Genomic DNA, 26,171 nt, shown 5'->3' on the forward strand with positions numbered 1-26,171 from the left:
CAGCCTCACCAGTTTATGTTTCACCTGTGGTGCTTGTATTGGTCCAGCAGCGCACCTACACCTTTGCAGCCATTGTGCTACATGCTGGGTGTTTGGTGTGCCCCTGCACCTTTAAGGAGGGGTGGCTCCCCTTCAGTCCACCTGCCCTTATCTATCCATCAGAATGCATGTGCCTCCATTGTGGGGACACTCATTGTTTAGTGTTAGGACCACAGATTACAGGGTGCCTTGGCGCGGCTCTGTGGCTCATGCATGCGTTTGCAAATGCGTGCGGACAAAACCCCTGTTTTTAACGCATACTGTTAGACAGGTTAATTGGTTGTTCTGTGAGCTGGTCTGTAAGTAGGCTTGGTTTTTCCCTGGGCATTCCCCAGGTTTTGTTGTTAGCCTCACCAGTGCCCATCAACACAGCCTCACCAGTGCCCATCAATGCAGCCTCACCAGTGCCCATCAATGCAGCATGACCTGTGCTCATCAGTGCTCATCAATGCAGCCACATCTGTGCCCATCAATGCAGTGTGACCTGTGCCCATCAGTACAGCGTAACCAGTGCCCATCAATGCAGCATGACCTGTGCCAATCAGTGCAGAATAACCAGTGCCTTGACCTGTACTCATCAATGCAGCCTAACCTGTGCCCAACATTCACAAACAAGAATTGTGATATTCTCATATTTCAGGTGCCAAAAAATAAGGTATCGGAGTTCAGCCACAGATAAGACATTTTTTAGGAGGTGGAGAATAAACTAAACATAAAAATAAGTATGAGCTGAGAACAGCAAAAGCATAGATACCTATAATAGGTGTATTGTCTGAAGATGGTTGCATGTCGCTCATAAGGAGCAGAAGCACAGAGAACCCCAAAATCACGGTAATTTTGAAGCCGAGTCTCTCTCCAGTCTCCATCTGAATGAACATACTGAACATGTCCAAGATAACCAAGAAGCACGCTGGAACAATGAAGTTAATGACATAGGGAACAGGTGCTCTTTTTAAAACTATCTAAAAAATAGACAAAGAACAGAAAACAGCATTATTTTAAACTACATAAAACATTAGAGCTGCATGATTAATTGATAAAAAAAACACAGTTAAATTCCACCCCCTCATGATCTTAATCTGGCATTTCCACGATTCTATGTACAGTGCAGAGCCATTCTCTGCTCGCTCATAGCTGTCAAAAAAAATGTTTATCATTATTGCTTAGCGATAACTATAAACAATATTTCATTTGGATCTTTTATAAAGGGAATGAACTTCGGTCTGCAAATGAGGTCAGTTTAACCACTAAAAAGACTTAAAGTGGAGGTTCACCCGTAAAAAAAATGTTAAGATTAGATTCATGCTCTTCTTGTCTAGGGGAATCGGCTAGTTTTTTTTTAAAACGAAGCAGTACTTACCGTTTTAGAGAGCGATCTTCTCCGCCGCTTCCGGGTATGGGCTGCGGGACTGGGCGTTCCTTCTTGATTGACAGGCTTCCGACAGGCTTCCGACGGTCGCATCTATCGCGTCACGATTTTCCGAAAGCAGCCGAACGTCGGTGCGCAGGCGCCGTATAGAGCCGCACCAACGTTCGGCTTCTTTCGGCTACTCGTGACGCGATGGATGCGACCGTCGGAAGCCTCTCGGAAGACTGTCAATCAAGAAGGAACGCCCGCTCCCGAAGACCCATACCCGGAAGCGACGGAGAAGATGCATCTCGAAAACGCTAAGTACAGGTCATATTTTAAAACAACTAGCCGATTCCCCTAGAAAAAACGAGCATCCATCTAAGGGGATAAGAGAAAAAAAAACACAACATTGGTTGAACTCCCGCTTTAAGCCGCGTACACACGACCATTTTTAATGTCCTAGAAAAAAAGTTTTTTTTTTCTATGTGATTCTTTTCAAGCCTGCCACACGATCGTTAAAAAAAAATGCTTGAGCAAAGCGCGGTGACGTACAACACGTACGACGGCACTAGAAAGGGGAAGTTCCATTCAGATGGCGCCACCCTCTGGGCTGCTTTTGCTGATTTCGTGTTAGTAAAAGTTTGGTGAGAAAAACAATTCTCGCTTTTCAGTCTTTGTGCTTTTCAGTCTGTTACATCGTGACGAATGTGATATCTTCATTACAAACGGTAGTTTTACCAGAATGAGTAAAAGTCTCATAACTTGCTTCTGAGCACACGTGTTTTTTTCACGTCGTTAAAGCCTACACATGACCGTTTTTCACGGCGAGAAAAACGTAGAGAAAAAATAGAGCAGGTTCTAAATTTTCAAGAAAAATGCTCTGGAGCCCACACACGATCGTTTTTAAAGACCAATTTAAAAAATGGCATTTTTCTCGTTATGAAAAACGGTCGTGTGTACGCGGCATAAGCCTTTATCAACAACAACAAATATTTTTTTTGCTATAAAATTATGTAGAACCCCCAAACATTATGGGCCAGATTCTCAGTGGAGATACGACGGCGTATCTCCAGATACGCCGTCGCATCTTTGAGTTGCGCCGTCGTATCTATGCGCCTGATTCATAGAATCAGTTACGCATAGTTTTCCCTTAGATCCGACAGGCGTAAGTCTCTTACGCCGTCGGATCGTAACTGCATATTTACGCTGGCCACTAGGGGCGTGTACGCTGATTTATGCGTCAAAATATGTAAATCAGCTAGATACGCTAATTCACAAACGTACGCCTGGCCGACGCAGTACAGTTACGCCGGTTACGTTAGGCTTTTCCCGGCATATAGTTACCCCTGCTATATGGTGGCGTAAGTGCGGCGTACCAATGTTAAGTATGGCCGTCGTTCCTGCGTCGAAATTTGAAAAAGTTACGTCGTTTGCGTAAGTCGTCCGTGAATGGGGCTGGACATCATTTACGTTCACGTCGAAACCAATGACGTCCTTGCGGCGTATTAGGAGCAATGCACACTGGGAAATTCCACGGACGGCGCATGCTCCGTCCCCAAACCCCAAGGCTGTCTAAGGGCTATGTAAGCACCTCCAGGCTGTGTAAGGGCTATTTGACCAAGAAGGAGAGTGATGGGGTGCTGTGCCAGGTAACTACCTCTTGAAGCTCATCAAGAGAATGCCAAGAGTGTGCCAAGCAGTAATCAAAGCAAAAGGTGGCTACTTTGAAGAACCTAGAATATGAAATATATTTTATTTATTTTTATATTTAGTTTTGATGCCTTCAGTGTGAATCTACAATTTTCATAGTCATGAAAATAAAGAAAACTCTTTGAATGAGAAGGTGTGTCCAAACTTTTGGTCTGTACTGTATGTCCCGCCCACATATGAAAACGGTGTTCAAACCACACATGTGAGGTGTCACGAGAACGTTAGCGCAAGAGCAATATTTCTAGCCCTAGACCTCCTCTGTAAGGCCCCTTTCACACTGGGGCGGGAGGCGCGGTGGCGGTATAGCGGCGCAATACCGTCGGAATTGCCACAGGATTCGGCTCCTAGCGGTGCGGTATTAACCCCCGCTAGCGGCCGATAAGGGTTAATACCGCCCGCAATGTGCCTCTGCAGAGGCGTATTGCGGGCGGTATTACCGCGGTTTCCCATTGTTTTAAATGGGAAGGAGCGGTGAAAGAGCGGTATACATGCCGCTCCTCTCACCACTCCAAAGATGCTGCTAGCAGGAGATTTTTTTCTCTCCTGCCAGCGCATCGCCTCAGTGTGAAAGCCCGAGAGCTTTCACACTGAGATGGCTGGGCAGGAGTTTTTCAGACGGTATAGCAGCACTATTTTTAGCGCTGTACCGCCTGAAAAACTCCTCAGTGTGAAAGGGGTCTAACTCAAAAAATGTAGCCAGTAAAAATATGGGGATTTTTATGTATCGAAGTTTGGCGCCATTCCAAGAGCGTGTGGAATTTTGAAGCGTGACATGTTAGATATCTATTTACTCGGCGTAACCTTATCTTTTACATTATGCAAAAAAATTGGGCTAACTTTACTGGGTTTTTTTTAAGCATGAAACTGTTTTTTCCCCCCAAAAAATGCGTTTGAAAAATTGCTGCACAAATGCTGTGCGAGAAAAAAAGTTGCAATGACTGCCAAACATACATAGTGTTTGGGGGTTCTATGTAAATTTCTAGCAAAAAAATTATGATTTTTACATGTAGGAGCAAAGTGTCAGAATTGGGCCGGGCCTGAAGTGGTCAAAGTGGGGGTTCCGCGGCCAAGCTTTTTTTTTTCCAGCATTCACTGGGGTATAAGAATAGTAACGTACACTCACTTCTTTGGTCGCTGTATATAACCGTGGTCCGTTTTTTTGGCAAAGAAGGACTTATAGAATCCGTTTGAGGGAGTTTCCATTTTGCTTGTGGGCATTGTGAACCCCACAAGCAATCACTTCCTGGAAGCGGTGAATGCTGATCTCCCAGCATTCACCACTCATTCTCGCGCCTGCGCAGTGTTTATGACGACTAACGCCGTAAACGAAATGGTTGCAATCACAAGGGGCGGCGTCATTCATAGTTCACGCACCATTGTGATGGTATGTACGGGGATAGAGCTGCAGCACTCTGCTCCCAGAAAACACTGCAGCTAAGTCCCACATTGCATTGCGGTGCTGGGGAAAGACTTGGAAACGCATACTCCCGCGGGAGGGGAATCCCGGAAGTCGCTTTATGAAAGGCAAATACAAGGGGCCAGATTCTTGTAGATCGCTGCATCTTTGCGGCGGCGTAACGTATCTCATTTACGTTACGCCGTCGCAAGTTTTATGGGCAAGTGCTTGATTCACAAAGCACTTGCCTGTAAAATTGCGGCGGTGTATCGTAAATCCTCCGGCACAAGCCCGCCTAATTCAAATGATCCGGGTAGGGGACGTGGATCATTTAAATTAGGCACGTTCCCGCGCCGACCCTAAAATTTCCCGACGTGCATTGTGCTAAATGATGTCGCAAGGACGTCATTGGTTTCGACGCTAACGTAAATGGCGTCCAGCGCCATTCACGGATGACTTACGCAAACAACGTAAATTTTCAAATTTCGACGCGGGAACGACGGCCATACTTAACATTGACTGCGCCTCATATACCCAGGGGCAACTTTACACGTCTCAAATCTTACGTAAACATCGTAACTTCACTGCGTCGGTCGGGCGTACGTTCGGGAACTCGATCGGGAAAACGACGTCGGCGACACCTAGCGGCGAAAAAAAAAATTGCATTTAAGATCCGACAGCGTAAGAGCCTTACGCCTGTCGGATCTAATGGTTATCTATGCGTAACTGATTCTTTGAATCAGGCGCATAGATACGACGGGCGGACTCAGAGATACGACGGCGTATCAGGCGATACGCAGGCGTATCTCTTTTGAGAATCTGGCCCAAGGTATTTATATATGGAAAAAAAAATGTTGTGCCTTTTGATGATGTACATATTGCACCAGTTGTATTACAATATAGTTGTGATTTTGGGTGAACCTCTGCTTTAAGGTGATTGTAGCCATAATGTGCACGTGTAACAACAGAGTTGAGTTTTGTCCACAATGATACTTTTCATATTTGCACTATGTTGCAAGGAATATCATTTCTGAGTTTTAAACATACTGGGCTACATTCATAAAGCCTGCCGTAAGTTTGTGCGGGCGTAGCGTATCTGAGAACGTATTGTGCCGTCCGTGAACGTATCCCTGTGCGCATGCTCCTAATCACGTCGCAAAGAGTCAATGCTTTCGACGTGGACGTAATTTACGCAAAGCCCTATTCGCGAACGACTTACGCAAACGACGTAAAATTTTCAAAATTTGACGCGGGAACGACGTCCATACTTAACATTGGCTATGCCTCATATAGCAGGAGTAACGTTACGCCGGAAAAAGCCTTACGTAAACGACGTAAAAGAATCCGCCGGGCACACGTACGTTTCTGAATCGGCGTATCCAGCTCATTTACATATTCTACGCTGAAATCGACGGCAGCGCCACCTAGCGGGTAGCGTAAATATGCAACTAAGATACAACGGCGTAAGAGACTTACGCCAGTCGGATCTTAGCTTAATTTCGGAGTATCTTGCTTTCTGAATACAGAAAGAAGACACGCCGGCGCAGCTTTGAATTTACGCGACGTATCAATAGATACGCCGGCGTAAATTCTTGCTGAATATAGCCCATTCTGTTCCCAGTCCCAATGGTCAGATAAGCTGAGGCTTGCAGTGTCCTAGGGGCCAGAATGCCCCCCCCCCCTCAGGAATGTAATCTGTTAGACCCGACTCTGCAATGTCTACGAAATCCTTTGATTAGCCCCTCCACAGACAAAAGGGAAGTGCTACTGTCAACATAATTACAATGATCAAAAGACCAGCCATCTATTGGAGATTATATTGGCAATATCTCCCCCAGAGGCTAGGTATGGCAGGACAATCGGGAACAAGGATGTGAATCATGGAAGTGCAACGATTGGTCGAACGGCAGATGGGCGGGCAATGGGAGGGTGGTTGAATGATGTATGAATGAGGTCCTTTAACAACAGGACGTCTGTAAATGAGCGACCCTCTTTTACATCTGAGCACAGCCAGTGAGGGTTACTGAGAGGAGTGTTAAGTATCTTTCATTATTACTATTGTTGATATAGACTGTATCTGATATCTGTTAGAATGTGATATTCCTACTTTGAAGAAAATAAATATAACCTGTATACCTAGCAACGGTGTCAGTCTTTATAACTAGCATTATAGCCTTAAGCCTAATACACTCTGGTCATATATATTAGCTAATTATAGGGACATACAAATACAATGAATACATAGATGCAATAGTTATATATTATAGGTTACCATAGAGCAGTGGTTCTCAACCTTCCTAGTGCCGTGACCCATTGATAAAATTTCCCAGGTTGTGGGGACCCCTAACAGTAAAATTATTTTCGTAGTGTGGGTGAGCACCCAAGGCAAGACAAGTAATTTGCGCCCCTAACCCATTAACATTTAGAGCTCCCTGAGTTCCTTCCACTTGTACAATATTAAAACCCCTTTGTGGTGTCTCGTAGCAGTGACACCTTTGCCGAAATCAGAGGATAGGGTCTCCTCCAGCCCCTCCCACTTCACATTCATCACCAGTCAGCTGACCTCTAGTCTCTGCCCCCCCCCCCAGCCATGCCATGAACTGAATGGGCGCCTGCAAAGAGGCTGAGTGGGCAAAAAGGCTGGGAGAGCGGTGCAGGCTTTTGGAACAGCCCAGGATTCAGTGACCCCTTGCAAATCATCATTCGACCCCGAGGGGGTCCCGACCCCAGGTTGAGAACCACTGCCATAGAGGGTATATATCTGTATATTATTGCACATGATTCTTCACACTAACAGTTACATTTTCAGTGCAAGCTTTCAGGGCTTACCCTCTTCTTCTAATGTCCAAGCAGTACTGATGCACAAAGGTTTTAGAAAAATGTTAATGTGGAACTGAACCCATCAATTTTACTGCTTACCAAAACAGTTAGATTCACGCGAATGATAACTGTCACAGGTGCTTACTCAACGAAATTCTCAAGCTATCAAATGGCTGGTGGTGTCACAGTTGATCACATTTGCAGCACCACTGCAGATCAACAGAGGCAAAGGTGGAAGTGTCCTTGGCTGTAAAAGATAGGAGCATTAACTTCTATCTCACTTTGCTGCAGTGAACTGAGCAGGAAGTGGGAGCGGGTACCTGTCAAAACCAGGTACCCCTCCCTCTCTCACCCAAAAGGTGCCAAATGTAGCAGCAGAGGGGAGGAGGAGGCAGACAAGTGGAGTTTCCCCGTTTGCGTGGAGCTCCACTTTATATGAACTGTAAGGAACAGCCAATAAAGCCATAAAACATAATTTAGCAACGTTAGTGAGTGATTTCAAAGGTCACCTTGTAGGCCACTTTGCTGAATGCAAGGTCAACTTTATCCCAAGCTGTTTTGTTGGTCACACTGATGTCTATCAAGGTCCAGTCTCCTTTGCCCATAAACATTTTGAGTGAGTTTTCTTTAACTTGAGAAGAGTTCAGTTTTGGTACCATAATGATGTCTTTGACTGGAAAAAAAAAGTACAATGGATAAAAGATACATTTAGATGTTGGTTTATGCAAAACTGATTTATTGACCTTCATTCATAAAAAAAACATAAAGATCAAATTAGCTAATTAGAATTGAATACATAAAAAAAATGGCATAGTATTGATCTATATTTTCCTAAACAATAACCCTTCTGTCCAATAAGTCTATGGAAGAATACTACTTCTGTATTTCTTGGCACCACAAAATAATACTTGGTTCTGTATTCTCTAAAAGGGCTGGTACTGGGAGGTGGGTACAAAGGGACGGTGCTCAGGGGTGGGTAGGGGGCGGAGGCAAGAAGTGGCTCGGAAGGGGGGAGTTCCTGCACCTATTTTCTGGGAGAAAAAAGCCCTGCCTTCTGTTAGATATTTATTTTCTGTTATGGAGAACAGAAATAACAGCATAAGCTTAGAGGCAGGGCCACTATTAGAAATTATGGGGACCTTTAGTACATGATGTCTTAGGACAGTCATCCTATTTTACAAGGGTAAATACCACCCTATAACCTTTTTATCTTACATTCAACAATTATGTTTATTGCATTTACATAGATGTTAATCCTCCAAAACTCTCATCCTCAACTCTAAAGTCAAGGGCAGCTTAGAGCGAAGCCGGGGGACGGTGAGCATTTGGCCCCTGCAGAGATTAAGAGATCCTGACTTTCCAACATACAGAGGAAGTTACCAGAGGCTAAGGAGGTGATCAAACACAGATCCAGTGACATCTTGGGATCATCACAAGACCCCGCAGACGGTTGTATCTGCATACGCTGTAGACCTTGCCACTAGCGGAGGTCCATCTTATCTGGTAAGGTTACCCACTTCATTTGACGTTCATCACGGGGAGCAACCTTACCTGCGGTGCTGGTGGATTTACTTCTGTCATCTCCATTATTGCCTTCTTTCAACACAGTTTTATTTCTTCCCTTCCTTTTTTCACAATAGGAATGGACTTCCTGCATACTTTTTTCACATCTTATTTTCTTTGAATTTTATTCAATTCTACATATTGTATTCAGGGAGGACTCACGTTTATGTGTATGATTTTTATTTATTTTTTGGTAATTCACACTTGCTTCACTGTTGCCACACTCATTTATGTTTATTATTTTTTGGATTTTCAATTTTGATAGTTTTTTGAACCTTCAGGATTCACATCATTTTACTAAGTATGGTTTATGGGGCAGATTCACATAGAATTACGCCGGTGTATCAGCAGATACTCCGACGTAACTCCGAATCTAAGCCCGTCGTATGTTTAAGTGTATTCTCAAACTGAGATACACTTAAACATGCCTAAGATACGACAGCCAGCGCCGTCGTACCTTAGGGTGCAATATCTACGCTGACCGCTAGGTGGCGCTTCCATTGCGGTCGGCGTAGAATATGCAAATGACTAGTTACGCTGATTCACGAACGTACGCTTGCCCGTCATAGTGAATTTACACCGTTTCCGTAAGAGATACGCGGCGTAAAGATAAACATGCCCCCTAGGTGGCGTATCCAATGTTAAGTATGGCCGTCGTTCCTGCGTCGAAATTTCAAAATTTTACGTCATTTGCGTAAGTCGTCCGTGAATGGCGCTGGACGCCATTTACGTTAACGTCGAAACCAATGACGTACTTGCGACGTAATTTCGTGCAATGCACGGTGGGAAATTTCGAGACGGAGCATGCGCAGTACGATCGGCGCGGGAACGCGCCTAATTTAAATGATCCACGCCCCCTACCTGGATCATTTGAATTAGGCGGGCTTGCGCCGGTGGACTTTACGCTACGCCGCCGCAACTTTACAGGCAAGTGCTTTGTGAATCAAGCACTTGCCCGTAAAACTTGGGAGATAAAACTAAACCGTAAAACTAAAGGAGATACGTTACGCCGCCGCAGTTCTACGAGAATCTGCCCCTATATGTTTCATTTGATCTATTTAGGTATCACTATTGATTTATATAAGTTCAATAATTACACCTGATTCATCTAGACTAATCACTGATACCAGCAAGGGTTTTTGTATCTTGGGATACACACCCCTGTGTTTGGTGCTCATGTTTTTTGTTTGTAATCACAGGGTTTTCATTCATTATACTTAGCGTGACTTTCTATCTTTTTACATAGATGTTAATATCTTTAATATACAATAAAAAATGTTGTAGACGCATGGGCCCAGATTCACGAACAATTAAACAATTATGGCGGCGTAATGTATCCCCTTTATGTTACTCCGCCGCAAGTTTTCGTCGTAAGTGCTTGATTCACAAAGCACTTGCGTGTAAACTTGCAGCGGCGTAGCGTAAAGCTGTCCGGCGCAAGCCCGCCTAATTCAAATGGGGCGTGTACCATTTAAATTAGGCGCGTTACCGCGCCGAACGTTCTGCACATGCTCCATCAGGAAATTTCCCCCCGTGCTTTGCGCGAAATTAAGACGCCCCAACGTGTTTTTTGAACGGCGACGTGCGTTACGTCCTTTCGTATTCCCGGACGTCTTATGCAAAAAAAAAATTGAAATTCGACGCGGGAACGACGGCCATACTTTAACATGGCTGGTCTAAATCTAAGCCATGAAATAGCAGGCTTAAGTTTGCGATGGGAAAACCGACTAGCGAAGACGTAAGAGAATGCGACGAACGCGCATACCTTCGTGGACCACCGTAAACAGCTAATTTGCATACCCGACGCAGAAAACGATGCAAACTCCACCCAGCGGTCGCCGAAGTATTGCATCCTAAGATCCGAAGGCGTATGAAGCCGTACACCTGTCGGATCTTAGCCAAAAGCCGTCGTATCTTTGTTTGTGAATTACAAATAAAGATACGACGCGGCAAATTTGAAAGTACGCCGGAGTATCAGCAGATACTCCGGCGTACTTTTTCTGTGAATCTGGCCCATAGTTCCTGGCCCTAATTTCAAGAATTACTAGAATTGCTTTGGTGACCTAAATGCCAGATTGTCTGATGAATTGTTAGCATGGGTCCACCATTTATTTTATTTGTTTCCTGAAAACTTCCCTATTTCACTGACAGCAGCCTTTCCTAATTTCACTGACAGCAACCTTTCCTAATTCCACTGACATCATTCTTCCCTGCATGACAGGTGATGTGCATTATGTATGGCCATGACTCCATTTTAACAAATGTATGCCCAGGCCCCCTCCTAGACGAGAGTAATGCTATTATTTCCCTGATGGTGGTGCTTAAAGGGGCTATATACTGTAAAGCTGGCCATAAATGGAACGACATTCCAGGTTCCATCTATAGCCATTCCCACTAGAGAAAGGTCAAGTTAACAATTGGTTTCTACCGAACGAGAATGTTGGAAAATTTTCCGTCGATCAGTTTTGCAGCCCTTTGGCTGTATTAATGTATGCTGACAGTGGAGGAGTCCCACTCTCAGAATACAATAGCGCAGTGTGGAGGACTCCTTCATCCACCTTGAATGTCCAGAATGGCCAGCTTAACACTTTGATCTGCCAGCTATTAATAAATAAACCATTCATTCAGCTAATGTTATCACAGGGAAAAGCAATCATTCCTACTGTCTTCAATAAACTTCAATTCTATGAGCTGTTGTATGGTAAGTTCTTATGTTGATCACATAATGTGTGAGCACCATAGGCATGTGCACGGGGTGTGCTGGATGTGCCTGGTCACACCCTAATTCAGGGGTTGGCAACCAGTTGATCACGATTTACCTGTTGATCATGGGCAGGTGATGGATAGACCTTAATCCTTCCTTGCTGTTTACCAGGACCTGAACAGGAGGGGAGGCATTTACTAGATCGGATCTGTAGTTTCCTCTTGCAGCCACTGAAAGTCTGTTTCTCCTTCTCTCCGTCCCGCCAGCATTCAGCAGGAGGAAGAGGAAAATATAGTAGCAGTATATGCCACCCCTCATGCCTCTACTGTCCCTATCCATCTTCTTTTTTTCAATACCAATCCCACACCATGTTCATTCATAACTGAAGCATAGTATATGTTTGCTATGCTTCAGTTTGTGAATGAAAAGGAAGCTGCTCAGCCCAGAGCACTTCCCATTCATTCACTGTCCAGTGCAGCTCAGGCTGTAAATAAAGGAACTAGTCCTCTGTCCTCAGTCACTTTTGAGATGGGAAAGAGGGACACCTATTAGCAAAACTATGTAGCCATAAGACACACACCCCTACGCCCCCATAAAGGAGAATTATAAAAAAGAAAAAACATTGTTAAACACACAAGTGCTTTTTTAACCACAACTGTTCCTTTATACTGGCTTTGGAAGTTTACAAATGCAGCAATTTAGAAAATGAATGAAGGGTTTAGCACTGGGAATCACTTTTTGAAAGATAAAAAGTACATTTTATATACAACTATATAGATCAGACCAAAATGAGGGACAAATTAAGAGGAAAGAGGGACAAAGGGACATTGTTCCAAATCAGGGACAGTTTCTTTAAAATCAATGACAGTTGGGAGCTATGTTTTCTGTGTCTCAAGACATCATGGGTCTGTTTAGACCCCTGATACTTCATAAAAGCCTCCCAATGGGGCTTCTATAAAAAAAACTACTGGCACTGTCCACTGCCCCATGACATTGTCCAAGTCTTAATACATTTTAAAATGTTTGTTTACATTTATTTATAAAAGTGAATGTTTTTATATATATATATATGTATCGCTCACCCCCGAAGGAGCCGCTGGATAGTTTCTGATCGGCATATTAAGTTACCCTCTTATTCGGTCTAGGGGTGACACCTGTGAGTGTAGGTACAGAGCGAGTGTCCAGACATCAATTAAGTATTTAATACTTTATTCCAAGGCCCAACATGGCCAACATCAACATGGCACACAATAGAGAAAGGTTGATGAGCATAGAGAGAACTTTAGTATCAGGCCTTGGATATGAAAGAGAGCAAGCCTGCTCTCGGCAATAATTTAGCTCAGCTCGTCGCCACTCCAGCTAGAGTGGGTAAAGTGCCCCCAGGCAGGCGGTTGTCACAGGCCTGGCAGCCGGAGCGCCACTTGCGAATCACTGGGAGCAACAGACCTCTGCCACAGGCCTGACTCAAGGCCTCTGCCACAGGCTTAACGATTTTAGATATGAGGGATTGAATGGAGCTAATCCTCCCAGTTAGTTCAAATAAGGGTCACCAATTGACAGCTTTAGTGTACCTGTCATGCAATGTGATGACCGGATCCTCGATGGTTCGTCTAGGCCTCCTGGACAACCTCTATCTTTAGGTTCTCCCCGAGCCGTTCCCCCACCGTGCAGCTCTTAGCTTAGGATCCTCTCGATGAAGGTCCGGGACTCAGCAAGTCGCTGGGGCCCCTCTCAATGTCAGGGCGAAGCTCCGCATGGTACGCAACTTCGGTCAAGTAGACCACGGTGGCGGGGCCCATGGATGCGCGTACCCTGAAGGTGGATACCGCACCTGGAACTCAGGCCCCGCACAGAACAGCCCAGAACATGGCGGTTGCCACAGATGTACCCCCCCCCCCCCAGCATGCCCAAAGAGGGAAACACTCCTCTGATTGGCTGCTGGGGAAGGTGGGTCTGTCAGGACCCCTCTAGCGCCAACTGTCGCCCAGGGGTGGTAACACACCACTGGAGCGCAGACTGACCTACAGGACAGTTCTGAATCGACAACAGCCCAAATTTCAATAGATTGTGAATGGGAGTAAACTAACTCTCCCACTCCCATTAACTTTAGCGTAGCGCCCATACTGAAAGTAAGGGGGCGCTACATATATATTACTTATACAGTATATATATATGTGTGTGTGCGTGTATATGTATATATATAGATATATATATATATATATATATATATATATATATATATTAGTGCTGTCAGTTAAACGCGCTATTAACGGCGTTAACGCAAACCCACGTTAACGCCGTCAATTTTTTTATCGCGCGATTAACGAGGCGGCGTTCGGGGGTTATACCGGGATGATGCCTGCAGCCGCAGGCATCATCCCGGTACCGTTGTTTAGAGCGGGCGATCGGCTATCCAAACATAACAACCGATGCGGCTAAAAGCCGCTCGGTTGTTATGCCGGAGGAGCGGGAGGGGACACCCCCCCCCTCCCGCCGCCTTTCGCCGCTCTGACCGGGCCTCCCGTCCCACCGGGAGACCCGATCCTCCATCCGGCGCCTTCTGTGTCCAGGCGGAGACTGACACTAAGCCGTAAGCGGCTTTGATTCAGTCTCCGCATTGAAACCACGGAAGCGACGTCATGACGTCACTTCCGGGTTTCTCGGCTGCCAATGGCGCCGGATTTAAAAAAGTACACAGTATTCAGAATCGCCGTTTTCGGCGATCTGAATACTTTGAAGTGCAAAGGAGGGCTCGGAGGTCTTTTAGACCCCCGATCCCTCCATAAAGAGTACCTGTCACCACCTATTGCTGTCACAAGGGATGTTTACATTCCTTGTGACAGCAATAAAAGTGATCAAAATGTAAAAAAATTTAAAAAACACAATTTAATATTATAAAAAAATAAAAAATAAATAAGAAAACAAAAAAAAATTTTTTTAAAGGGGAACCTCCATAATGGCGCGATTAATCGTGAGTTAACTATGACATTTATGCGATTAATCGCGATTAAAAATTTTAATCGCTTGACAGCACTAATATATATATATGTGTGTGTGTGTGTGTATATATATATATATATATATATATGTGCATTTGAGCTTTGGGTTGCACACCCAAATGTAATAGACCGCGAATACCCATGGTGATCACCATTTAGTGCAGTAATAATCTGAGCCCAGTTATGCCCGTCATTTTCAACCTCAAAAATTGGTGACATCTAGTGGCAGAAAGGAAATACTCTAGATCAGTGGTCATCAACCCTGTCCTCAGGGCCCACCAACAGGCCAGGTTTATGTATTACCATGGGGAGATGCAGACTAGAATACTGCAATCACTGAGCAGCAAATGATATCACCTGCGATGTATTTCAGTTATCTTGCAAACCTGGCCTGTTAGTGAGCCCTGAGGACAGGGTTGATGACCACTGTTCTAGGGGACAGCACCATATTGATGATAAGTATTACAGAAAATGCTGTTTTTTTGTACTCATACTGGGCTATTAATGTATTTTTTAAACACCTGTAGTTCTTTCTAATGATGCTAACGTCAAACTTTCTATAATATATATATATATAATAAAATATATATGCTTATAAAAGGCTTTATCTTTATGCTGAATGGGAAATTTCTTGGATCACTAAGAACAATTTGGCCTGACAGTGGGAGGTTTAGGTTGTGCTACCCATCCCTATGACCTTGCTAACCCTACAAAAACAATACATAAAAAAATGGAAAACAATGGTTCACTGAATGTGATCTCAAAAGTTTTCAACTTACCAGTGTGTATATAGGGTCCAAAAGTCAAGTAACATGTCTGTGTGTCAAATGGGAATTTATAAACATCCAGAGTACAGGTACTGACAATCCGTATTGGCTTTGAGTTGATGATGTCACCATTGTTATAGATCAAGTAGTATGGAATCACTGGAGGCGTGTCCTCTGCCTCTGTCCTATTTAATTGATGTAAAAAAAAAAATATATATATATCTGTGCACGATTCTCAACAATGTGCAACAATCAAACCCACCATCCACTTCTGAGGTTCGGTAATTAACCACCTCAATACTGGGCACTTTCGCCCCCTTCCTTCCCAGACCAATTTTCACCTTTAAGGGCTCTCGCATTTTTAATGACAATTGCGCGGTCATGCAACACTGTACCCAAATGAAATTTTTATAATTTTGTTCACATTTATTCACGACTCCGTTTTTTTTTGCGATATAAGTGAAAAAAGACCGGAATTTGGAAAAAAAACAATATTTTCTTTATTCTATTTGAAAAGACATGCAATAAAATCTAATTTTGTCATACATTTAAGCCAACATTTATTCTACTACATGTTTTTGGTAAAAAAAAAATCCTGTTAAGTGTATAATAATTGGTTCATGTGATCACGGACATATTTACGCAAATGATCATGTACAGATGTGCACAGGTGATCACGGACATATGTGTGCAAATGATCATTGGGACATGTGATTTTACTGTTACATACTGTATGTAGGGGACAGGTGTTTTACTATGTGGGGACATGTGTTTTGGGGACATGTGTGTTTACTTTGTGTGTTTTACACTGTGTGGGACACTAGACTGCTGATCAGTGAGTAAAAAGCTGTAAAAAAAAGCTCATACTCACTGATCACCAGCCGTCTGCAGCTCTCCGCTCTCGCCGACGACTTCTGTGTGAGAAGAGGAGAGCTGATCGCCTAGCAACCGGCTCTCTGTTTACATCACATGACGGCTGTGATTGGACACGGCCATCATGTGATCAGGAGGGCCAATCACAGAGTCCTCCTGCCGATCTGAGATGCGCCATGTCCGGGTGACACAAGTGCATCTGGATTGCACCGCTGCGCGGGAACACACGCGCGATCCCTCTCCTTCTGAGGGACGTTCCTGAATGTCCACTCAGAAGGAGAGAACGCCCACCCGGCCGTATATGTGCAGTGGCCGGGTGGGAAGTATTTAATAACTTAAAAAAGCAGCACCATGGACTTTAAATTAAATTATTTTCTCCAAACACTTCCTGTTTGAGAAGGGGTCATGTTGGACCCGAGACATAACAATATAAAATAAGGAGGATTGACTTTGTTGGTGATTTTGTTACACTTTGACACTCAATAGAAACAATTAGGAAGCATGTTCTAAACATATTTATTTAAAGTTACAGTGTTATTAAAGCGGAGGTTAACCCAAAAAATAAATTTTTAACATTACATTCAGCCGAGTTGTCCTAATGACAATCTTTTTTTTTTTTTTTGTACATACCGTATTTTCACCGCTGCTTCCGGGTATGTCTTCTGCGGGACTGGGCGTTCCTATCTGATTGACAGACTTCCGACCGTCGCATACTACGCGTCACGAGTTGCCGAAAGAAGCCGAACGTCGGTGCGCAGGCGCCGTATAGAGCCGCACCGACGTTCGGCTTCTTTCGGCAACTCGTGACGCGTAGTATGCGACGGTCGGAAGCCTGTCAATCAGATAGGAACGCCCAGTCCCGGGGAAGACATACCCGGAAGCGGCGGTGAAATACGTTATGTACGGGGAAAAAAAACAGCCGATTGTCATTAGGACAACTCGGCTGAATGTAATGTTAAAAATTTTTTTTGGGGTGAACCCCCGCTTTAAGTACAGCTCTACATGAACAGCACCAGTAAGGCTATTTTTACACTATCTTGCACTGTAAAATGCAGTGTTTTAATATGCAAACAGCTATAAGCATGACATCTGGCAGGGAGCACGCAATGCATGTTTCAATATTGTGACAGGTGACACTTCATTCGTGTCTTCTCACAGCAGCTTGGCACATCGCATTGCAGTACGGTGCATCCAATGCGCGGTAAAAAATGAAGAAGTGCTGTATTTTTCCGCACTGCACATTTATTCAGCACTGCAGTGTCTTTGTCCAACCTGCAGCCCGAGGGACACGTGTGGCCCTTTGGCACTATTTTGTGTGACCCGCAGACTCCCTGCAGACACTATTTTGTGATTCCCTATTGCCCTGTTATAGTAGTGATTTCTAGCAATCTAACGTAACATCTTTTCAGTCTATGACCTTCTCCTGAAGCATGTTTCCAGTCTCCAACAACTTCTAAAGCATGGTCACAGTATGTCACATACTCTTTCAGCATGTCTGTAGTTTCTAACCATCTCTTGTATTATGTTTGCAGTCCCTGACCATCTCTTGTATCATGTCTGCATTCTCTGACTATTTCTTGTATCATGTCTGTAATCTTTGACCATCTCTTGTATCATGTCTGCATTCTCTGACTATTTCTTGTATCATGTCTGTAATATTTGACCATCTCTTGTATCATGTTTGCAGTCTTTGGACTATCTTTTGTATTATGTCTGCAGTTTTTGACTATCTCTTGTATCATGTTTGCAGTCTCTGACCATCTCTTGTATCATGTCCACAGTCTATAACCATCTCTTGTATCATGTCTACAGTCCCTGACCATCTTTTGTACCATGTCTTCATTCTCTGACTATCTCTTGTATCATGTTTGCAGTCTTTAACTGTCTCTTGTATCATGTATGCAGTCGTTGACTATCTTTTGCAGTCTCTGACCATCTCTTGTATCATGTCCACAGTCTATCACCATCTTTTGTATTATGTCTGGAGTCTTTGACCATCTCTTGTATCATATCTGCAGTCTCTTTATTATATCCTCGGCCATTAACCATCTCTTGCACTCTGGCCTCAGTCTCTGACATCTCTTGTACCGCGTATTATGTCCACAGTCTCTGACTATCACCAGTATTATGTCCACAGTCTCTGACTATTTCCTGTATTATGTCCACAGTCTCTGATAATAGAGAGAGAGAAGGAACAGTGCTAGAGGAGGGAAAGAGAAGGTCTCCCCGTTCATGGTGTCTCTTTTGTCTCCTCTATCTTGCTGGAACAGTCTCCCACTAGCAGCCAGAGATCTACAGCAGGTGTGCCCAACAGTGTATATATGGGCATATCTGTTCTGCCCTGGTTACTGGGCTGCTTTCAAACTGATCCACAGGTGCAGAGAAGTGCACCCGTGGGTTACCTGCAATGAGCCATAGACTTTTATTACCCTTCGAGTTTAGTGTGCTGAGAGTAAAGTGGGCTCTATAGAGCCGAGTGGGCTGCCATCCATCCGCTCCACTCATTGTGGCCCACGATCAGTTGCCAAGTCGCTTAAGTGGCCCTTGTTCTTCAAAAGGTTGGGCACCCCTGATCTACAGGAACATTTGGGGATCACAGTGTGACCAAGAATATAATAGCCCCCTCCTAAATAAGTGCTCCTCTGGCACTCTGTGGTATGTAAGTGCTTGATATATTACTATTTGAAAGTGCTTAAGGATAAACAGTGCCCTTGTCTGTCTGAAGACGTATATGACTTTAACCAGTATATGACCAGATGGAGACACACTGATTGAAATTTGGCCATTCTCTGCTAAACTAAATACATTTTGATCATTGTTTGGCCAATGTGATGCCTTGTACACACGATCGGTTCGTCTGATGAAAACGGTCCCGTTTTCATCGGACGAACCGATCGTGTGTGGGCCCCATCGTTTTTTTTCCCATCGGTGAAAAAAAATAAAACCTGTTTTAAAATGTTCTGATGGTTAAAAAACCGATAGAAAAAAAACGATCGTCTGTGGGGAAATCCATCGGTCAAAAATCCACGCATGCTCAGAATCAAGTCGACGAATGCTCGGAAGCATTGAACTTCATTTTTCTCTGCACGTCGTTGTGTTTTACGTCACCGCGCTGGACACGATCGGATTTTTAACTGATGGTGTGTAGGCAAGACTGATGAAAGTCAGCTTCATCGGATATCTGATGAAAAAATCCATTGATCCGTTTTCATCGGATGAACCGATCGTGTGTACGTGGCATAAGAGTTTCTGCATCATTGGCTGGAAAATAATTACAGGATAAGAAAATCTTGCTTTTTTTTATGCAAGTTTGGCTTTACTACGGTAAAAGTGCGATGATGAAGATGAACTAAAACCATTTAATAGATCTTTACCAACTGATTTCCTTTTGTTACATCATGTAGAGATGATATAACACATTATTATATTAATGCATACTATTGCTAGCAAAAACGTGAATGCCATATGGCTTATTTACTAAAGTAGTTGAGAATCTTTACAAAAAAATGTGTGAATGTTCACTTCAATTACCCAATCATAAGCGTGAAATAAGGGAACAGGATTGGATAATGCAATTTATTGTGTGGGAATTCTCAACCTAAAAATAAACCAGCCTCAATAAAAAAATCCAAAGAACACAAAACCTCATCCTACATATAGTAGACTTACATTTCATAGATGTAAAAATCTGGAATCCAAAGGTTTGAAGCAGTAACTGAGACTCTTTTAATGCCGCAAAAGTTATCTGGTTCCCAGTCTATAAACTCATTTTGCCATTTCTAAAGATAGAAGTTAACAATTAATACAACTCTAAAAGTGATCAGAATGTTATATTCATGTATTGGGAAATACCCTGAAACACAATATTTAAATTCAGACAGACTGAACTGTTTGATCCTGAAAGGGTCTATATCTAGAATTATGTAACGTAAAATAAAACTTTTGGGGCCCATTTACACGAACGTATCATGGTAACAGGCGTGTAATCATTCTGAATGGCTTCCCAATGCACAGGCACTGCAATGCACAATAGTTATTGTTATAATTTAGCTTACTAAAGTTTTACATTTGAGCAATTAACCTGTAGTTTGAAATTATTCAGTATTTTGCAACTTTAAGTTTAACCTAAGATTTCAATGTGGATAGAGTATTGGGGGATAAAATGTCAGATTTTAATTGTTACCTTTGTCTCAGTTAGGAAAATTCACCTTCTGTTATGGTTCTGGTCACCAATAGTTATTGTTAGTGAGGGTAAATTCCATGACAATGGTCTAAGAGGGGATAATCCTCATATTTGATTCAATTTGGATAGAGAATTTTATTTGGATACAGTATTGAGGGGATAGAATGAGAGCCGGTTCACACACAGGCGGCACAACTTTAGGGGCGACTCGGCAAGGCGATCTCAAGGCGACTTGAGAGGCAACTTGCAAAATTACTTCAGTATTGAAGTCAATGCAAGTCGCCCCGAGTCCCCCCAAAGTCGTACAGGAACCTTTTTCTAAGTCGGAGCGACTTGCGTCGCTCCTATTAGAATGGTTCCATTGACTACTGTGGACCGCGACTTGTCAGGCGGCTGAGTCGCCTGACAGGTGGCCCCAGTGTGAACCGGCTCTCAATGTCACATTTTATATGTTTCTTTTGTCCCCACTAGGGAACTTCACATTCTCTTATGATTCAATGTCAACAGGAATAAAAGTGAAGGTAAATCCAACATTTGGAGTTGCCACCAATAGGAAAAATTTTCAATGGGCATGCTCATTTCCAGGTGAGTCTACAGGACTGAACTTAATCTCCCTAATGAGGCAGGGAGAGGCAAAAAAGTAAAACAATAAAATAAAAAATGCCTTTAGATATACTTTAAAATAAATAACTGAACAGAAAAAAAGGGATGTAATGGAAATTAAAGTTTCTGATTTCTTAGGGAATATGGTAAGAGCATACAACAATTAAAAAGAGAGTGAGTGCTCAGGTCGTCTAATTACACGGGCCCTGGAACAACTTAAAGTCTTGTATTTGACCCTAATGCCGCATACTGACGAATGGACATTCCGACAACAAAATCGTGGATTTTTTTTCGACGGATGATGGATCAAACTTGTCTTGCATACACTCGGTCACACAAATGTTGGCGGAAATTGTGAACGTCAAGAACGCGGTGACGAGCAAGGAAAAATTAAGTTTAATGATTCTGAGCATGCGTCAAGTTGATTTTGAGCATGCATAGAATTGTTGGCCATTGAATAGTGTACACACGGTTGGAAAATTTGAGAACCAGCTTTCAAATTTTTGTTGTCGGAAATTCCGACAGGGCGGAGATAGATATTGAACAATAGGGGCGACAGGGGAGATCCCTGAGGGATTCCGCATGATACCGTACGTTTTACAGAAGTGAAAGGTCCCAGTTTCACTATTTGTGATCGGTTTTCCAAGAAGGAGGAGAACCAGCGTAAGTCATCTTCCATGACTCCGGCCACTTCAACTAGTCTAGCTAGTAGTAGTCTGTGGTCTACAGTGTCGAAACCCGCGCTTAGGTCCAGCAGTATCAGGAGACAAGATTCTCCTTTGTCTGCGGCCTCTAAAGCGTCATGCCATATTTTAAGCAGCGCCGTATCTGTTCCGTGACCAGGACGGAATCCTGATTGAAACGGGTCAAGTAATTTATGGGTGTCTAAATGCAGTTGCAGCTGTTGTACAACTACTTTCTCCATTACCTTGGAGAAGGTATTTAGACCTGTTATGGGCCTCCGGTTGTTTGGGTCTTTGGGGTCAAGGGTGTTTTTTTTTAGGATTGGTTTTATTGTACCTTGTTTCAGCAAGGTGGGCACCAAGCCCTCCTTAAATGATTGGTTAATAAGCTGTGTGATAGCTGGTGCCAGTATACTGTATCGGCACTTTCTTTCAGCAGTTTAGTGGGAATGATGTCATTGGGTGCTGTGTACTTAAAAAATACATTTATTATAATAATAAAACAAGAAGCAGTGTTGGCAGTGTTATCACTAAAAAGGAAAATATAGGTCTGGTGATAAACCTACAAACGTGTACTAAATAATCCTTAGGATCTTACCATAGAAAACCATACATATGTGGTTAAAGATTGAAGGGTTGTGTCCTAATAAAGAAAATATGTATATTAGTTCACATTCATCATTCATTTCTTAGAAACACTAAATCATTTTAGAACAGCCATAGGTGATTTAGATCATAACATATTAAGAATGAAGATATACCTTCAGATAATATTCTCAGAAAAGCTTTTCCCTTCTTTCCCACTTCTAATATTCCACAGAAAACTTGACAACCACATTCAAAGAAATTTATTATAAAACCCCAATGTGCATCACAAATATTTGTGCAGGCAACAGATTCATACACCTTTTGAAAACAGGAACATGGAGGGACGGAGGAATGTCAGCCCCAGACATCTACAGATATTACCAAGCAGCGTTATTGTGTCGACTGATTGACTGGAGCAGACACTCCGAAGAAAAGTTGTGGATAGGACTAGAACAAGATCAATGCGGTAGTATGCTGCAGCGGGCGGCATGGTGCTATCGGGGGCTCCCAACAAATGTTAAGAAGCATCCGTTGATAGGCCCCACACTTCTGGTTGCACACAAGCTATTTGTTAGGGGTATACTGTCAACAGAGGACTCACCGCTCTTTCCAATCTTGGGAAACCCGCAGTTTAAAATAGAATGGACGAAAGGACCATTTAGTAAACTAGTAGAACAGGGGCAGTTCCAGGCATCGCATTTCCTGAAGGAGGGGGCCTGGATAACTAGGCAAGAGATGGCAAGGGGTGAGTCGCCCTATCAACTGGATATCTGGCGATCTATACAATTGCGACATTTTTTGGATACTTTGAGTTCACCAGATAAATACGGTCGAAGACTGACTAGGTTCGAGAGGTTCTGTAGCGAGGGGGGGACCCTACGACACTCCCTATCGAGGATTGGTGAACTATTGAATAGCCCAGGAGAGACGTCTCAGTTACCCTTTTTTTATAAGTGGGAGCGTGAATTAGGAAGACCTTTTACAGATGAGCAAAAGAACAAAATAATCCGGAATATTTTTGAATCATCCATGTGTGTAAAGACACAAGAGATGAATTATAAAATTCTGTCTCAGTGGTATCGGACCCCGGAGGTACTGAATAAGTGCTATCCGGATATGATAGACAGATGTTGGAGGTGCGGGAAGAAAGGAGGATCCTTAATGCATATTTTCTGGACTTGCCCCAAGATCCTGGGCTATTGGGGCAAGGTACGGGAAATAACACAAAGATTCAGTGGGGAGCCACTCCCAGACGAGTGGTCTTTCTTTATATTGCAGGATATGGAGATGTCAGTGAGGCGATACAGGAAAACAGTAGTGTGTCATCTCTTAAATGCGGCCCGGGCATGTATCCCGGGGAACTGGAAGCAGACACGGCCCCCAACCATAGGGATGTGGCTTAATAGAGTGGAAGATCTAAACAGAATGGAAGATTTGGTATGGACCTCAAGGCAGAAACGGAAGTTATACTTAGAAACTTGGGCGGAGTGGAACGTATTTAAATATTCGGAGGAGGGAAAGGCCCTGAAAGATGTAGACTGAGGAAGGGGGAACGTGGTGGGGCCCGGGGGGAGACATTTTTTTTATTTTTTTTATTTTACGTGTTTGTTTTTGGGGGTTAAGTTATAGAGGGGGGGGTTTAGGGGAGGCAAAGCGGAGCTAGATTAAATGCCCCAACTACGGCGGGACATATGTTCCCGGCGGGACGGGGATAAAAGTGGCACTGAGGCAAGGATGACCTTAGTTAACGGAGCGGATCTTGGGGGATCAAAAGAGGGTAAAGGAAGAGGGATAAGACAGAATAATATAGAATAATTGACTCATATTTTGGTTTTAATGTCCTCCCCCGGTCATACACGGGGAAGGATATGATGAGAAAAGGTCTTGCTCTCTCCCTTTCTTTTTTCCTCTTTTTTTTTTTTGATGGAATGATAGATTGATGTCTGTTATATATGAATTGAAGGGACGAAACCAGAGGAATGCCTCTTAGGTTATTGTAAAATTTCTTGCTTTGCTGTTTAAAATCAAATAAAGGAAAATTGGAAGAAAACAGGAACATGAATTTGGGGCAGGCATGAATTTTTGGTGATATGTTAAAGGAGCGCCCAATATCCAATTAGAAGCAAAATGGTGTGTTTCTCCGGCACAGAGCTGCCACCGTCGGAGTAACACCACAACTTTCTCGTTTTTGGTGTCACAGATATATATATATATATATATATATATATACAGTATACAGGGCTTTTTTTTCCTCAGAGAATAGGTGCAGGAACTCCTCCCATCCGAATCACCCCTTGGCTCCACCCATTCCCAACTCCGAGCACCGTTACTTTGTTCCACCCCTTACCCACCTCCCAGTACAGCCCCTTTAAGAGAATACAGAGCCAAGTATCATTTTGTGGTGCCAAGTATTCTGAAATTTGTTAATAACAAGAAAGGCAGTAAAATAGATCCGGCAACAATGGACACCCCAGCGACAATAGATCTACCCCAGCAACAATAGACTCCCAACAGCCAGCATCATTAGACCCCTCCCTCAACAGTAGATTACTTTCAGCAACGATTGACTCCCTGCAACATAAGTCCCACCCCCAGCTACTTTAAACCCCCACCAGCAACAATAGATCTCCCCAGCAACAATAGACCCCCCGGCAAAAATTGATCCCCTCCAGCAATAATATGTTCCCCAGTAGGAAGCATCAATAGGCCCTCCAGCTGCAAGCAACATTAGACCACTCTCTCAACAGTAGATCCCTCTCAGCAACTATTGACCACCTGCAACAATAAAGCCCCCCATGAGCAACAGAAGACCGCCCCAGCAACAATAGACCCCCTTTCTCCATAAAAATAGATCCCCTACAGCAACAATAGATTCCCCAGTTGCCAGCCTCAATTGATCCTCCAGCACACCCCAGCACCCCTTGCCATTATATATATTCAGTTCTGGAGGTGCCGAAACTGCGTTCCCCCGCGTTCCTGCTGAAAAAAAGCCCTGACAGTATATATATATATATATTTATGCTAGCTGGGTGGGTAGCAAGCACAGTCATTGGTTACATATGGGTGTACCAGGTGGACTCATATTCACAGTACTAAGCAGGGATGTTGCCCGGCCAATGTCTTGCTAAATCTGCACACAATACATGTTTATTACTATATATATTTTTTCCGAATCCTAAAACTGAAGGTAAATTCTGCAGGCTTAATGCTTGCAAACTTACAAAGAAAAATATTCAAAAGGTGAAATACAGAATGATTTTCTTACTAAGCTGACAACAGTGTACAAGGTAACATCAATTTCCACTAAAGTTGGAGTGCTCCATTTTAGAACAGGTCGAACATTGGAGCTTGGGAAAGTTGTGCCATTATTCAGGTATTGTACCAAATCACTGAAACTGCAGTTAGTTACGCCATTGGATGTACCTGTAAGTAGAACAAAAAGATCCTGAGAATAAACGTATGGATACAACAGGCATTAACGTTAGTATATCACTGTAAGACAAATTCAATCACTCCACATGCAGTTGGTGTGTACAGTGTTCTACACAGAGATGCATTGGGCCAGATTCTCGTAGATCAGCGTAAAAATGGGCGGGCGTAACGTATCTGATTTACGTTACGCCGCCCCAAGTTTTTCAGGCAAGTGCTTTATTCACAAAGCACTTGCCTGTAAAGTTGCGGCGGCGTAGCGTAAATCACCCGGCGGAATTCAAATTCGGTGGGTAGGGGGCGTGTTTCATTTAAATGAACGAACGAACTGCACATGCGCCGTCCCTAAAATTTCCCGGCGTGCATTGCTCTAAATGACGTCGCAAGGACGTCATTGGTTTTGACGTGGACGTAAATTACGTCCAGCACCATTCACGGACGACTTACGCAAACGACGTAACTT

General features: G+C 43.5%; 1 protein-coding gene across 1 annotated transcript in view; it reads right to left on the bottom strand.

Annotated features, from left to right (window-relative positions):
* Positions 1 to 26,171, bottom strand: part of LOC120917682 (5-hydroxytryptamine receptor 3A-like) — a 36,142-nt gene that overhangs the window by 4,623 nt on the left and 5,348 nt on the right. The window contains exons 2-7 of the mRNA XM_040329148.1: positions 25,545 to 25,702; positions 22,290 to 22,334; positions 19,892 to 20,001; positions 15,362 to 15,534; positions 7,826 to 7,989; positions 794 to 1,001 (exon numbers count right to left, since the gene is read on the bottom strand). Of these exons, the coding sequence (XP_040185082.1) occupies positions 794 to 1,001; positions 7,826 to 7,989; positions 15,362 to 15,534; positions 19,892 to 20,001; positions 22,290 to 22,334; positions 25,545 to 25,702 (858 nt within the window). The remainder of the gene's footprint in view (positions 1 to 793; positions 1,002 to 7,825; positions 7,990 to 15,361; positions 15,535 to 19,891; positions 20,002 to 22,289; positions 22,335 to 25,544; positions 25,703 to 26,171) is intronic.

Source organism: Rana temporaria, chromosome 11 (genome assembly GCF_905171775.1).
Source record: "Rana temporaria chromosome 11, aRanTem1.1, whole genome shotgun sequence".
NCBI lineage: Eukaryota > Metazoa > Chordata > Amphibia > Anura > Ranidae > Rana > Rana temporaria.